The sequence below is a fragment of the Poecilia mexicana genome, unplaced genomic scaffold (genome assembly GCF_051168715.1).
Source record: "Poecilia mexicana isolate PSO_F unplaced genomic scaffold, ASM5116871v1 scaffold_1, whole genome shotgun sequence".
Lineage (NCBI taxonomy): Eukaryota > Metazoa > Chordata > Actinopteri > Cyprinodontiformes > Poeciliidae > Poecilia > Poecilia mexicana.
The window spans coordinates 13,189,285-13,205,476 of NW_028263370.1; the positions used below are offsets into that span (position 1 = coordinate 13,189,285).

At 38.6% G+C, this 16,192-nt stretch overlaps 1 protein-coding gene across 2 annotated transcripts in view; it reads right to left on the bottom strand.

Moving 5' to 3' along the window:
• Window positions 1-16,192, bottom strand: part of adgrl3.1 (adhesion G protein-coupled receptor L3.1) — a 161,654-nt gene that overhangs the window by 49,614 nt on the left and 95,848 nt on the right. For both annotated transcript variants that reach the window (XM_014984400.2, XM_088004859.1), the window contains 3 exons: window positions 9,414-9,824; window positions 7,822-7,925; window positions 6,168-6,353 (listed from right to left, as the gene is read on the bottom strand). In XM_014984400.2, coding sequence (XP_014839886.1) covers window positions 6,168-6,353; window positions 7,822-7,925; window positions 9,414-9,824 — 701 coding nt within the window. The remainder of the gene's footprint in view (window positions 1-6,167; window positions 6,354-7,821; window positions 7,926-9,413; window positions 9,825-16,192) is intronic.

Below are 16,192 nucleotides of genomic sequence, written 5' to 3' on the forward strand. Positions count from 1 at the left end.
GTGACTTAAAGAATGTAATAGAAAATTATCTTATAGAATTTTGGCATTATTTAGTGACAATATTCAACAGTGAGAATTAAAGTTTTTGTGTCTTTTTAAAAATATATGTAAATACTGTAAATATAGTTATTAGTGTAATGTAACACAACAAATAATTTTTATTTTTTTATTGTACTTTACTCTTATAACAATTCCACTTTTAAAGTATGGATTGTCAAATCGTGACCTTCTTCAACTGACTTTTAACACTCAGCTACATTAGCGTTGAAGAAGACTCCCTTAACTTTTAAGTCATTTGTGTGCCAGCAGTTTGTCCACTCAATACAAAATGGAAGTAATAACAGAAGCAACAACTGACAAAATATAAGTAGTTCATGAGCATAGGTAGAAAATGTTGCCATGCAATGCTGGCTAACAACTTCAAAGGTGATATAAAACTGTTTAATGTCTCAAGTTAAAGGGTTACTTCACCATTTTGACAGTCAGAAATGCATTTGATCATCTCTAGTTTAAAATCTAAATCACCTAAAGTGATTAAAACTGGATGAGATAATTCAACATGTAAATTAGATTCTTTAAAAAAGTGTATGACTTTTGAAACAGTTGCTGTATTTGTGAAAATGATTTTTTTTTTTTTTAAATCAATGTCTTTTGGCTTTAAGGCCACCTCAGAGTGAGACAAACAAGATGATTTTGGAAACATTTTTTTTAAAGCAAAACAAAACAAATGGATTCTTAGTTTTCCTGAAAATTTTGTTAAAATTTTGTCTCAACTTGTGAGCTGGATGTATTATTTTACCCCTAGACATCATGAAGCTTTAAAGTCCTCTCCATAACCTAATACTGTTTTTGCTCCACTCCTCTTTTTTTTCTTGCTCTTTTCTCTCACTTCAAATTCGTCCTCTATTGTTTCTCTTGCCCCTCTTCTACCTGGCTGGCTACCTCCTTCTTTTAGCGCATCCTAAAGCATCAAGGCCTCTCCACACCACCAACTTCATCATGGGTAAATTGCCAATTTGGTATACATGAAACGAGTCCCCAGTTACCCAAAACCAAATGACCGAGGAGGGGTAGACGAAGTGTAAGAAGTGGAGAGAAACAGAGAGAGAGACAGAGAGAGAGAGAGACAGGGGAGGGAATTCAATTATTTTTTTGTCTCTATTAAGAATGTAGACCTCCTGCACACTCTCCTCACTTGGCAATTAGTGCCACGGATAATTAACGAGGAGAGGGCAGTGCCACACCACATCCCTAATCATGCACATTTCTATCTGGCAGAGTAAAGAGCCTGTTGGTATAATTTTGTTTCACATAACCAAGGCTAATCATATAATCGATCACTCACAGGCCTCCTCTTGCTGCACCTGAGGCGTGTGCTCCAGTGTTTGGATTCAGACCTGCGCAGAGTTGTGCGCGCGCTGCCGTTTCCCCCTGAAATGCAGCCTTATTTGGCTTAAGGAGACGCATTACAAATGCCTGACTGTTGCGATGTGACAGCGAAAGATTATTGTTGAAAATATATTTAAATATTTGTGGTGCTGCGTGTGAACGCGTGTGTGCGTGTGTGTCATCCTGCATATACTCCTAAGCCATGTTCTATGATGTGACATTGCTGACTGGTGCTGACGTTAAGACTTTTCAGGGGAGTATGGAGGAAAAAAGCCTGCATCAGGAGAAAAAAGAGCAACCCCATCTACCATGTGTTTGCGTGTGTGTGTGGGTGTGTGTATGCGTGTGTCAGTGGGTGAAGAAGACAGAAAGAAATTCTCTATCTACAGGCCATGCATGTGGATTTTGGGGTCCTTTGATCCGCTGAATAGTGATTTTGTCTTGTTTTTTTGTTGTTGTTTTTTCTCGATGTTGACCAGATACATTCTTGAAACATGTTAGGTTTTCTGTTAGCCCACGGCGTCGACACAAACAAGCAACGGTGCAAGAACACCAACAAGGACAAAGTGTAATTAATTCAGAGCCACAAAAAAACGGGAAGGTATTATTTTTAACACAGCGAGGCCGTGATCGAGCCGCACTCAACGGGGTATCCATCATGTTCCGATGTTTCTCAATGTGTGCTACACACACGGCATTTCGAGAAATGGAGATGGATAGCCAGTTATTTGCTCCCAGACAAGCCTGTGTGCAATTCTGCTGAGATAAATGCAACCAAGATGAGCTATTACTGATATTGATCGTGCCCTCTTATCGGTGATATGTTTTGGAGCAAAATTAAAAACCAAGGAATAATAAACCCAACGAAGAAACAGTCGGATACAGAGATGCTGAGGTGCCACTAAGTCAAAACAACAACAACATTGCTTAAGGATGAGAACTTGGATTTATTTTTGGTATCTGTGTATTTTAAAAATGAATTTGGAGGAGTTGAGATGTCATTGTATCGGTAAAACACACAGCGACTACTGTTGACACGTAACTCTGCTAATCACTAGCATTATCACAAACTGTCATCATTTTGTTTTTGTTTTAAAGGCGCTGTTTTACTCCTACCAACACAATGTGATGTGCTGCTAATACAAGTAATTATTGACCACTTAGGACGTTAGGGCTAGACATTTTTTTTTAAATTCTGTTATTAAATCACTTTTATTTACAGTATCTATGTATTAAAAGTTTTCAAAAGATTTGCATGTAGACCATTCTTAAATTAACAAGAGTTAAACAATCCAATGATATAAAGTTGCAGCATTGTATTTTAGTTTCTGTGTGATTTATTTTCGTTACATTTGAATTACACAATGGTTAAAATGTGTAACTCAAACTCGACTCAAAAATATTTAGCATAAAAATAGCCATAATTTCTACATTTTACATCAGGTTTTTAAAGGATTCTCTTCTATGTACATTCTACCATTTTCAGTGGTTGAAATAAGTGACTTTTAAAAGGCCTTTTATTCTACTAAAATGTCAAGGTTGTTACTTTAGAAAATCAATTGTTCCTTTTAAAAAGAACAAAAGAGAACACTTTGACTCAAAACAAAAGACAAACTGCCCAAACCCTTTTTTAAAATACAAATTCTGAATTAAAGATAAAAATGTTTCTTTTTTCTTTTTTTTTATTAATTGCATTAATTACCAGTGCCAAATATATTTGATAATCTTGAGTGTTTTAAGGAAAATAAGAGCCAGAGAGACGTCAATGAACATATCTGAATTTCTTTCTTAAACAGTATTCGGAACCGGCAAAAAGAAAATTCAGACTGGTGCATCTCTAGAAGCTGCAGCACATGATTGCATTTCATGTGAGGTGGTGTCATGTGCAATAATACACACACAAGCAAATACACACAAGCTTGCATGGAAGATGACATACTGCAAATTAAAAAAAAAAAAAAAAAAAAAAAAAAGAGTATAAAATAATTTATCTTCAAAAAATAGTTTGAATGTTCTCCCTGTGCATGCATGGGTTCTCTGGCTTCCTCCCACAGTCCAAAAACATGACTGTTAGGTTGATTGGTCTCTCTAAATTCTCCTTAACTGTGTGTGTGTGTGTGCGTGTGCGTGTGTGTGTGTGTGTGTGTGTGTGTGCGTGTGCGTGCATCATTGTTTCTCCTATCTGTCTCCCCACCTCTTGCCCGTTGACTGCTGGAGATGGGCGCCAGCGCCACATGCGACCCCACAAGGCAAAACGTGTTGTATAATGGATAAAAAATAAAAATAAAACAAAACCCAAAGACACAAGGGACAACGGTGTTGCAAAGTAATTAACCAAACCAGGAAATGGAAATACCTGTGTGAAAAACCTGCAGGACCTTTCTCTCTTCTGAAGCTGCAAATTCAAACAATTCAGCTGTTAGCAGTGCAGCACCTCTCACCTATTATACACACATGCAAAAGGAGGTACACTAACTTCATTAAGAGTGTGCAAAAAAAAGAAAAGAAAAACACTTTGGTGGCCAAATTGTATGCTACTCAGTCTCCCACCCCTTATTGCCTTTTCTTCTTTCGCTCTAACATATTTATCTTCCTGCTTTTTTCCCCCCTTAAATATTGACTTGATCTCTGCATCTACTGTCAACTTAATTGATGCCATTAATTACAGAGTCCTTCATGCGTGACTGGTCAGTTGCCTAACATTAATAAGCAAGCATCCCAAAGTAATACATCATTCAGTTAGAAACAAATAACAACGTAAAGCATTTTTATAAACAGAAAGAAAAAGTTAGGTGTAAGTGACCGGAAAGGGCTAATTTTTAGCTTGACTGGTTTGTCTAGTGTCTGTCACATTCAGTATTTAAAAATCCACTTTTTTTTTCTGTTTTGTAAATACAATAACACATTGTGGTCTGAAACATGAAATTCTGATTTTTTTTTTTTAAACAATTTCCACATTTGATCTACTAAACTTAAAAGAAGCAATCAAAAAATAATTCACGATCACAAACGTGAGAAAAATTATCCTTCAAAGCTTTCTCTATCTGGCATTTTCAACTGGCAGCCTTATAAGGCAGCACTGACAGACTCAATTTATACAAGTATATTATTGAAACGTTAATCCATGTCAGTAACTGAAGTAAACAAATGGAGCTCATATGTCGTAGGTTCATTACATGTGCAGTGATAAAGTTCAAGCACGTATTGTACTTATTTTTATTATTAGAACTTACATCAAACAAAAAACCCAAAATGTAGTAATTACATGGGAGCTTTTTGTGTTTTAAATGAATTTTTACCATAGAATCGTTATAGCATCGTTCTATAGTGAGTTGACTCTTAGAGCCAACTCATTCAAAAACAACACATCACTACAAGTAACTTGGATTGTGAGCTCATCTTCCTCCAGGTTACGGGACCAAATCATAGTCATAACAAGACTGAGCAGCAGTTCAGTCCTTTTTCTCCGTAGCACTTTAAGACACTTCTTACACGGCCTCTGGTTCAGGAGTGACTTATAAAGGAAATGTCCTGTGTACATCTCTGTTGTCTCGTAGTGGACACCTTGATAATCTCCTCCACAAGCTCTTCAGTGGGTTCAGCTTTGCAATCCTCTCAAGCCTGCAGTATTTCTGTTGCCTTAGCACCTTTTTCGACAACACTTTTTCCATCCACTCAACTTTCCAGTAATATTCTTGGAAAGAGCACTGCTTCGGCCAGATCCTTTAGAAATATTGTTTTTGAGGCTGAACCTCCTTACGGATAGTGTCAGTGATTGTCTGCTGGACAACTGTCACATCCAGAAAGTCATGACGATAACATGACTTACACATTAATTCTGTCTCAAAAAAGCTACATTTTTATTTGTGTTATGCAAATGAATTTGGGTTTTTTTCTTTAATCATAATTATCAAAATTTACAAAAAAGAACTTTTTCAACTGAATTACTGAAATAAATTATTTTCATACAATTTTGTAACTTATAAAGATGCAACTGAAGCCTTTGTTGACAGGATCGTTATTTTGTTTCACTGCTGCTTTACTCATTCAGATAGAATCCATATATTTTTTTAAAGAGCCAGATCTTTATCAAACAGTTTCTTCAGAGAAATTTCCAGATTATTTTGTGAAGCAAACCGTTAGTAATCAGGCAGTTTTAAACAGTCTATCTCATGGCTAACTCCACTGCAAAAGTATAACTTAATGTGATTGCTAAAGAAGGACAAAATTTCAATTATCAACTCCCTCTAAATAGTTGCAGCTCAGCGACAGAGGTTCATTTAATGATCTGTATATTCTCTCTAAGGGCTCTGCTGTGTACTTTAAATGTGGATAACTGAAAGATGGCTTTATTAAATGTTGGTCCCGATCTGTAAAGAGAGTGGAAGTACCCTGCCAAAACACTAAAAACAGTTATCTGTCTTGTGGTATGTCGAGCAAAACTTCATACAAGAGCCACACAGTGAAGAGGATAAAACAGAAACGCTAAAAGCAGTTATTTATCATGTGGAGCTCTACATTGTTATGCCTGCTACTTCATCAAACTCTGCACAAAGATGCTTTTTTTTTTTAGACAAAAACAAAAGAACATGCTATTCATCTTTCTGTTAACTCTAAAGGACCCTCCTCCCCTATCTGTTTCCCTTTTCTTACTCCTCCATATTTCTTCTGATTTCCTGTCAGCTTGAGTTGCAGCCCAATAAATGCTGATGCCTGTAGAAAAGTCTATTTTACTCCATCACTCTGTACATGTTCACCCCTGTGTCTTTAGGCAGTACCTTGGTAAGGCTGCGGGCAGCACTGTCCTTGCCTCCGGGGGTGAGGTTCCTCAGTTGGACATCCAACAGTTCGACTAGCTGGGCCATGGCCCGGACTGTGGATGGCACATCGCCAGGACGCAGAAGCCCTTTGGTCTGCTCTGCCAGCTCCTTGGCCACAATCGCTGCCGTCTCGCCTGAGCGAAGCTGCAAGCCAGGGAAGGACGGCGGAGGGAGGCGGGGGTGGGGGGGTGTGGGGGGACAAAGTGAAAGTAACAGAGAGATGGATGGCAGTTGAAAAAAAAGGAAAAAGTTAGACGAGGTGAGAAGAGAAGGGGAAAGTTCGGCAAAGGAGAAAAAGTTTGTAAGAGTGTCAGGTGAAGAATAGCAAGAGAGAGAGAGGAAGGTTCCAGCAAAATGACAGATGGAAAAAAACAAGACGGAAGAGGTAGACGCAAATGTGAAGGAATGGAGATGATGGGAGAAAAGGAGGGAGGTAAAAAAAAATGTAAAAGGTTAGCTTAAAATTCACTTCATATAGGGTGAAAACATAAGACCGGTACAGCAGAGACATTTACATACATCATGCACACACTGTACTGTAAGTTGCTTAAGAAAACATTATATAAGGAAAAAACACATTTCCAGTTCTACAATTCCCTGCATATGGCAGCTTTTCCAACAGTGGTCTGGATGGATGGATGGATGGATGGATGGATGGATGGATGGATGGATGGATGGATGGATGGATGGATGGATGGATGGATGGATGGATGGATGGAGAGGAAGAATAAATGGGTCAATGAATGAATAAATGAATTACTTAATGAAATAGTGTATTTTTTTTTTTTTTTTTTTGCAAATACAAATGTTGTTTTACATCCCCAGCCAGGATCTTTCCATCATTTTACCCAGAACAGAGAAATATCTAGATCCAGATTTTCAGACTGAACATGAACTCTGTATTTGAGCTTCACTGGTACAAAACAGATTTATTTATTTTTTTAACAAACTGGGAAAATAATTTAACAGCAAAACATTTACCAAAACAAAATAAAACAGAACAACTGTAGAAAACAAGCAAAAAAATACTGTTGAAAGAACTTTTTTCAATAGTCTCTCTTTCAGATGACCGCTCCAAAAATGTAGATACATTTTAGAATTGACCTAAATTCTAAAATGAATTTAGATAAATAAACACAACTGATAATCAGGTGGTTTTTATTTCACTTCACCATTTTGCGGCTTATTTTTAAACCTTATGGTCAGGTATTTATTTATTTGTTGTTTGTTTTTTCTAGTGACAACTGAAAAAAAGTTTTATTCAAAACAAATGAAAATGTATGTCGTTAATGTTCTTGCAAGTTTTAAACGCAGGAATGTTTTTCATTCAACAGTGAATTAATAAAGCTATTATCTAATTTGTCACTTCTGATAAAATCTCATTGTGAGTTCAAGACCTCCTTAGACATTTCTTGTTCCCTGCAGCGATGTAATCTCTCAGATCTCAAACAAAAGTTAGGGCTAAGGAAGAATGATGAAGCGATACAAGGCCTAAATCTTTCCCTGTGGTCAAAGCTTCGGCATGGGCGAGAAAAACTGCTTCGGGGTCTTTAGTCATAAAACAAGCGTATCGCTGAGGGCTGACCGAGCCAGTGGCAGCATTCAGACTTACTTTCTGCATGATGTGGTTGACCCAGGGTGACGTGCAGTTGCTAAGGTCAGGGCCTTGGGGAGCCCAGTAGCCCAAACGGGGCAAGCACACATATGTGGCCACGCCTGCAAGACAAGAAGAGCAAACAGGGTGAGACAACCATGACATTCTCCAGAAGACAGGAAAGCTGTTTGGCATTTTGGGGTTTGCAGTGTTTGGCTGTATCAGGATGTAAAAGGGCTACAGAACCTTGCAAGGTGCACATGCTTTATGTGAAAGACCAACACAATCTAATGCAAACTACTGAAATATGTGCAACTTCAGTGGCATTCATCTTTTACTTCTATGGTACAGCTAAATAAAACAAGTGGGGAAAAAATGCTTTCAGAAGCCACCTAATTAAAAGTCCACTTAAGGCTGACAAGCAGCCAAGGCTAACACTGAAGCTCTCCAGCTCAGATGGAGGAATCTGTTAACATCTAGAAGTTGTGTGTTCCACAAACTTGGCCTTTGTGGGAGAGCATTGGGGAAAATCTATTTTACAAAAAAAAAAAAAAAAAAAAACCCACAAGAAGTCCAATTTACATTTTCACCTCAGCCAGTCCTGGGGACGTACACATGTGGAAGAAAACGCTCCGGTCAGTGACACCAAATTAAACTTTTGACCTACATGCACATTTTATGTGAGGCCAAAAACAAAATATGCAGAACCTTGAACACACCATCACCACGAAACACGGTGGTGGTAGCGTAATGTGGAAGCCAGTCAGAGTTGATGACAAGATGGATGGAGCTACATTAATACATGGCAATCCTTAAAGAAAATCTGGTAGAGGTTGCACAAGACCTGAGACTGGAGCAGACGATCATTTCATCTCCCAGCAGGACGACAACTCAACCAACAAACCAGAACTGGTGACCATCAGGAAAGGTAACTGACGGTCCCTCTACATCTGGTCTGACTGCGCTTCAGTTAAGAGCAATGGGCCAAAAATTCAGTCTCTATGTGTGCAAAACAGCTAGAGACCCGTGGCTGTGATCAGCTTTTTATTTGTTAAAAAAAAAATTAAAAAACAGTTCCTTCACTTCACACAGTACTTTGTACCGCATAAAATTCCAATAAAAGTTATTAACATTAATGGTTTTGGCAAAATGGGACAATGTTCGACAGGTATGGATATAAAGACATCGACCCTGAGCCATTCTATCAGAACCACCTTAACTCCAATACGTGTTTTATTAGTTTCTGTAAATGAGTGGATGCAATTCTCCTGCCCACACACAATATTCTGCGCTGATCTATTGGCAAAAATATTTAGCAAAGATAAAACGTCTGTCTGTCTGTCGTGTACAGTCATATTTCTGGCGAGTGGATCTGGAATCCGACGGCTGTTAGCAATCGAGTAAACAGCCACTGCAGTTTCCTAATTGAAAATATTTTGATTTATGTTAATGAGTCATCCCCTACATGATTAAAATTTTGGGATTAATTTGGTTCGTGGATAATAGTACCTGCTGCTGCAAATGCAGAACCGTATAACTCAGTTTGCAAACACTGCACACACGCACACACAGAGTTCCTCATGTGTTTGTGCCCCATCCACCTCACTCACCCAGAGTCCCCACAGGGCAGGGCTGCTTGGCTGTCTGGCCTTGCTGCGTCCGGGGCCACGATATGTCTGCAGTCACCCTCGGAGTGCAGAAATCCTGGGGAGGCAGCGCAGGCGGCTGTGGGGCCGCTGGAGGGACTTGCACGGGAGGGGATCGGCCTGCTTTCTGGTTGGTATCTGGGATGTGATTGGAGTCGGACGATGCACCTCCAGCCGGGACCAGAATAGGCTGGCGGACTGTGGTGGTTGTCCTGTACCGCTGGCCAGGGGACGTGGTGAGGAGAGGTCTCGGGGTGGTGTAGTAGGGAGGGGAACGTGTGGTGGTGGCACGGCTGGTGGAAGAGGAGGAGGAGCCTCCCCCGCCTCCTCCTGCCCCTCCACGATTGGGTGGAAGCATGGGAGGTGGGCGATAGTCTGAAAGGTGGAAAGACGAAGTAAATTAGAGAGCTTTTTAAATGATCCTAAATATAATGCATCCAACTTGTCTTATTACTTTATTAAACGCGAGCCAGGTTGCTGAGAGTAACACGTAGCAGATGAAACAGTCACTAAAATACTGATCAGGCAAGAATTTGCATCAGTGTGAAGTGGTATAATATGGCACGATTTCAAACACACTCACAGGGATTCATTTACAAACCAAAAAGTGCCGTCACAGCAAGTAGCTCGTGTTTCTGATGACTTTAAAATGTTCCCACGTAATTCATCAGATTTCAGTGCAGGAGACGTCTCTAAGCATTCAATCAAATAACAACAAAACGGGAAAAAGAAAAAAACTTCAAGCGTCTGTGTGTGGGACCTACACAAACACACACTTTAATCTGTAATTATTTCAAAGTAAATCACCAAGTGCTAAATAAGAGCAATGATTGGTCTTCTCTGGAACGGATTAGCAGTCTTCCCTGAGGGAGCAGTTCACAGCAGTGGCTCTCGCAGCCTAACTTGGCGGAAAAAAAAACATTCTTTCGGCGTCATGCATGATTCACGATGCGAGGACACTGCAAGAGGCAGGGAGGCTACTTAAATGCATATGGCACACTCTTTGTTGTCAATATTTCATCGTAAAAGGACTTAATAATTCACACTGACCCTGTTTAGGGGACAGTTATAAAGAATGGATGGATAAGAACGAAAGAGTAACAGAAACCGTGTGTTTGTCAAGTGTTAAAGCTCCACTGTTGATCACTGACATTCAGATGTTCTTTAACATCACTGTGCAACGTTGCACACAGACGGGCTCTATTTGTCATGTCTACATCTTTAATGATAGAAACAACCTTTGCATATAAAACACTTAAAATTTTTGGCACCCTTACATAAATTAATCTCATACTTCATTTCTGTAATATTTAGATTTGTTTTTCTTTCCCTTGCTGCCAAATCCCAAGTTTGATGGCAGCCTTGTTTGTCACAGTTGTTTTAAACTGTTTTAGCTATTGTTTGTTGACTTCGGTGAACATCTCCCTTACTTTTCAGTGGTAAGTTCACTTTTCTTTCCCATTATTAAAAGTGGTTAAGAAAAATTTGCCTGCATGTCACGTTATAGCTACACTCTAGTGAAGAGGAAATTATTAGTTAAACATTCCTCAACCATCCGATCAACTTCAATACATGAAAGGTACCTGAGTTACAATGAATTTAATCGTAATAACCATGTAAATAAAATCTCATTTTCCCCTGTCAGCTGTTCAGCTGATTATACATTGCAAGTTGAAAAGAGATAGTAGATTTTTACGTTTTTCCAACCTTAAGGGGTCACATTGTCATTAACTGCCAGCTAAAGGTTTGTCAATATTTAGATAATAAAAAAAAGAATACTTTACAAAATATATATACATATATAATATATATATAGGATAACTCACTTTTATAGATGAAAAGTAGAGAGGGATGGCATGTTTCCTCCTATTTCTATTTTTGAATATTGGGGGTGAAAAGAAATTGGGTTCTGAAAGTCATATTTACGATTTGCACCCAGTCACTTAATAAAACTAAATATCTGTTAAACATTGATTCATTCATGTTTCATCAATTCTGCAAGAATCAATGGGTCTTCGTTTATTTCCTCCGAAAAACAGGAATTCTGAAATTATTAGTTAAAAGTTCCTTAATATATTATGTTCACTTTGATCAAAATTAAAAAAAGTAATTCTAAATTTAAGAAAAGCTTCAGTTGTATTTATCCCTAATTTTTTAATATGCATGGGAAATTCTACATATACATGAAAAGCTGGTTGGGTTAGTATGTATGATTATCTTTAAGTTTAATATGTCAAATATGGGAACATATGATAAATGTGCCCTGTGTCCTACCATGTGAAACCCAAAGAAACAAACAAAAACACGCGAAATCCTAACTTAGAGTTCCTACAAAATCTAGTTAACTTGAAAAAGTTACAGTTATGATTAAATTATTACTAATAACCATGATGATTGGCACATACAGATATATATATGAACAGTATGGAGGGGTAGTATATTTTCCTGTTTTTCTCATTTTGAAGAGTGGCTAAAAAATTGAGTTCTGTGGAATGTGATATTTACACCCGAGGGAAGTAACAAGCCATGAAATATTAATCAAAACTTCCTACACACACAAAAAAATATATATATATAGAATACTAAAGCATAGATTGAAAAGTAGCATCAGTTACTCTATAACAATAGCTATGAGTGCCACTATTTATAGCAGCAGTGATGTGTTCCTTAAATTGGGATGTTATTGCCACATTCCTAATGTACTTACATTAATCAGATGAAGTGCATCATACCCTTGGTTCAAAAAGTCAACAGGAATATTTCATTATTAAATTTTTGTTGAGCAAATCTACTCTAACACTACATGGCAACCAAACCCAACACACTGTATGTGTCTGTCAAAAATAAAGAATGGTAAATATGATCATATTCAATGTTTTTTTTTTTTTTTTTTTTTTTTGCTAAAAACAAATATTAAATAAATGTTGTTGTTTTTTTTTTGTTTGTTTGTTTGCAGTAATTGTCCATCAGCAAAGCAAGTCAAAAAATGTCCAAGAGAGATTCTGTGATTAAACCATAGCTTTATTTTGGTCCCTGGTTCCTTTTCATATTTTATGATACTAACTACTTTTATGTAAATATAATATAAATACCTATATATATCTAAAAACCGTGGCCGTGAAACCCACATCTTCTAAAGTGCACTTAAAGGCAACGAGAAACGCAGCAGGAGTGAAAGCAGCAGGAGTCCTCCCGGATCACAAGGACAGCGGTGCACAAATTATCAATGTTTTCATGTCGCGTCAGTGCAGCATAACTTCCAGACGTAATTAGATAGACCCTAAACATAGACGATTCGTTGAAGATCGTCAATGACGCTTCAACACTTAAGCTATATAGTTTGCAGCCAGAGGAAAAGTCAAGCTTAGTCACCTGCTGCAGCTGTAAGTCAATTTTGAGGAAAAGCGGAAAGAGCAGCACTTATTTTTCTGTCCACCTGCCGCATAGTGTCGATCGCAGTCACTGACAGAGTTGTCAGCTCCTAGTGGGGTGTCTAGAGAAAAAGGGCATAACTGTATAAATTCCACCATTACTGCTCATTACAGCTTGCCATAAAGTTGCACATATAGATCAATACAAGTTTTCAGTGTACAGCAGTGTGTGCTGGTGGGGCTTAATTAGAGGTAACAACATCAGCCAAATCTGAAGGGATTGTATTTCTGTAAGGCACGCTTAAGGGTATTCACATAATAAGTTTCCTTTTCCTGTACCGATTTTTTTTTTTTTTTTTTTTTTACCTTTTTTTAATGTCTTTTCTCAAATCTTTTTGCACCTTTGTTCCTTTGGGGTTGATGGGAAGGTGTGAGAGTGGAGAATGAAGTGTGACTTTGTGTGGTGCTAAGAAAGAGCGGGTGTTTATTTCATTTAACCGTGGACTGGAAGCATTCGCTTTCTGTGGATTTTTTTTTTTTTCCCCCCCCTCCAGTTCCGTTAAAGGTGCTGTTCATTCTTTCCGTCTGCCTGCCTGACTGGCAGCCTTTGTAACATCCTGTTACGTTCTGTTCTCCAGAGCTCGATGGAGTGTTTCTGCACCTAAACCGCGTCGCTTCGCAAAATCCTGAAATCTCTGCTGCCCCTGCCTGGCACGTTCTCCGCGGAGCGCTGCCATCAATCATCCGCGGCAGCCGCGGCCCAGCTGTCAATCTGCCCCGTGTTTGTCTGAGTGAGTGTACTTATGAAGCAGAGGCTGTGTGCGACTATCTGGACTCAAATAGGAAGCTCCATTAGGGGCCCTGCCACAACAATAGGCGAGTAATGGTGTGTGTGTTTGTGTGTGTGTGTGTGTGTGTGTGTATCTGAGGTTGATGTCTGCTGTCATTTGAGTACAGGCCAGAAAACACAGCGGCTGGCAGCTTACCGGTGTGGTAAAACAAAAAGTCTGAAAGCATCACAGACGAGGGTCCTCAGCACTTCTCCGCCAGCCAATCTCTGTCTCTCCTGCTTCCTTTCCTCATCTCTTCTCCTGGCATTATTTTTTGTCGCTCTCTCAAAACTGTCTCTTTCTTCCCGACACATTCTTTGCTCCACCAAAATCAGCTTCTACGTTCATCAACACCACCTTTCGTGTCCTGAACGCTTTTGTTTTTTTTTGTTTTTTTTTTCTGTTGCCACTTCCCTTGCACTTTTGCAGCACTTTATCTTTCAGTGTGATGAATTCATCACTCGCGTCTCTCAAGGCTGTAGGGAAACTACAGGAGCATGACATAACAGGTTCATGAAACATTTATGGAGAAGAAGGCTAGGTTATACTCATGAGGGCTGACATATCTGCCTGCATTTAAGCGTAGGAGGCCTTGGGTAAATGCCTTGTAACAGTCTCAGCTTAACGTAAACACTCTCCTCTTTGCCAAAACAGATGACACACACAAAAAAGACATTGATTCAGAAAAAAAAAAAGATTTTGAATCCTATCTATAAAAAACATATGGCTACAGATGAAGTAAAGAATAATAAAAACAAAACAAAACAAATCCCTGAACGGGAAATTCTTTGGTATAGACTTGTTGCTATCTCATATGAGATCAATATGTCTGTAAAATGTGATTTTACACAGTTAATTACAACATTTAATACAATATGGCAATGCCAATCAACATTTTAATAAAATATGAGGTACTGTCCAGGAATGAACTTTGCATCCCATTGATTAATCTTTCAAACAAGATCATAAACTTTTTATTTTATATTATATTTAGTTCAGCAGCTGTTTCATATAACACCAGTTCACAAGAAATGTCAACTTTAGACAGTTGATGGGTTAAATATTAACTACTGCTAAATTAATAGTATTGATTATACAGCATCCAATGCAGTTAAGATTTAGTCAAAATATGTATAGTTCAATTCCATACTAAATATAAAATAGTGCAGTGAAAGTCAACTGATTTTAAATAAAGAAAAAATTATAAAATTAAAAGGACAGGAACATTTTTTTAATGAACCCCAGATTTTGGCATCGGCTTGTCTTCCCTGGCGTCGCTCAGGTTTTTCCAAGCATGTGGCAACAGTGGAAACGAAGCTGAACCAGTCTCTGAATGAGAGGCCATTTTGTCCCGACTGGCAAACAATGGACGGGAAGGGAAGACAAAAACTGGCACGAGGTAATTTCTATGCTTAGGACAAAGAGAGGAAACACAGTAAGTGGCAGCAGGAATATTTTCCATGGGGAAAAACAGAATATAAGGGTAATGGCAACCAGGCCAGCTGACAGCCTTGAGCCTGAGACGAGATAAGCTGAGATGAGTCCTCGTCCACTTCAGTCTGTAGCCAGCAGATAATAGCTAATATTTACAGTAGCGATTGTGACAATACAACTTATATTGCAATATTGTCAAGAGCTGCAATAAGACTGTTTATCATATGGTGAGAAAATTACAACTCAAAAAAATATTTTGGCCATTTAATTAAAAAAAAAAAAAAAATCAATTAACATTCAAAGCAAAATAAATCTGAATGAAAACAGTTTCAAACAAATAAAAAAGCAAATGTTTTAATGTAATTTTATTTGCAAATTTCTTAGTCTATTGTGTTTCCCTGCACTGGAGTGAGCCCAGGGGAAGGTGGTACAGCGGCAGGCAGTAAACTTGTTCCCAAAGATGTCATCTGTCACCACACCGGAGGGGCCACATAGATGCCGTCAGTCAGTCAGTCTGAGAGGCTAGCACATCTCGCATGCACACTGACATTGCGTGAACCTGTGAATATGTGTGTGTGTGTGTATCTGTGTGAGTGTGAGACACTGTTTCTGTGTTTGTGTAAGACTGCCTGTCTCTGCCTCTGCTCTGTTGCCCAGAAAGCTCTTGTTGGCTTCTTGATTGGTAAACCGAGGGATCATGAAATCCACAGACGAAGACGAAGAAGAAGAAGAAGAAGAAGAAGAAGAAGAAGAAGAAGAAGAAGAAGAAGAAGAAGAGGGGGGCTGGGGGTGCAGGTGAAACGAATTTCCCCTGGCAAGTTTTTTTTGACTCCGTCAGTTGAAAACCAACAGACAGGCAGAAGAAGAAGCAAAGGAGACAAAGACTAGAGGGATTTGAACTAAGACAAAAAAGTTTTGCAGAAGTGAGATGAAGTGTCTGTTCTGCTTCTTAATATCCATGACGGTAATAGCTTATATATAGGGGATTTCCTCTTTGCATTAAAAGTGGTGAGAGACGGCTACAGCAAGGTAAGGTCAAAGTGATCTAATTAGGAGTTGGAGTTTGCATGGAGAAGGGGAGCTTTCTGGGCGTAATAGCTGTACACAC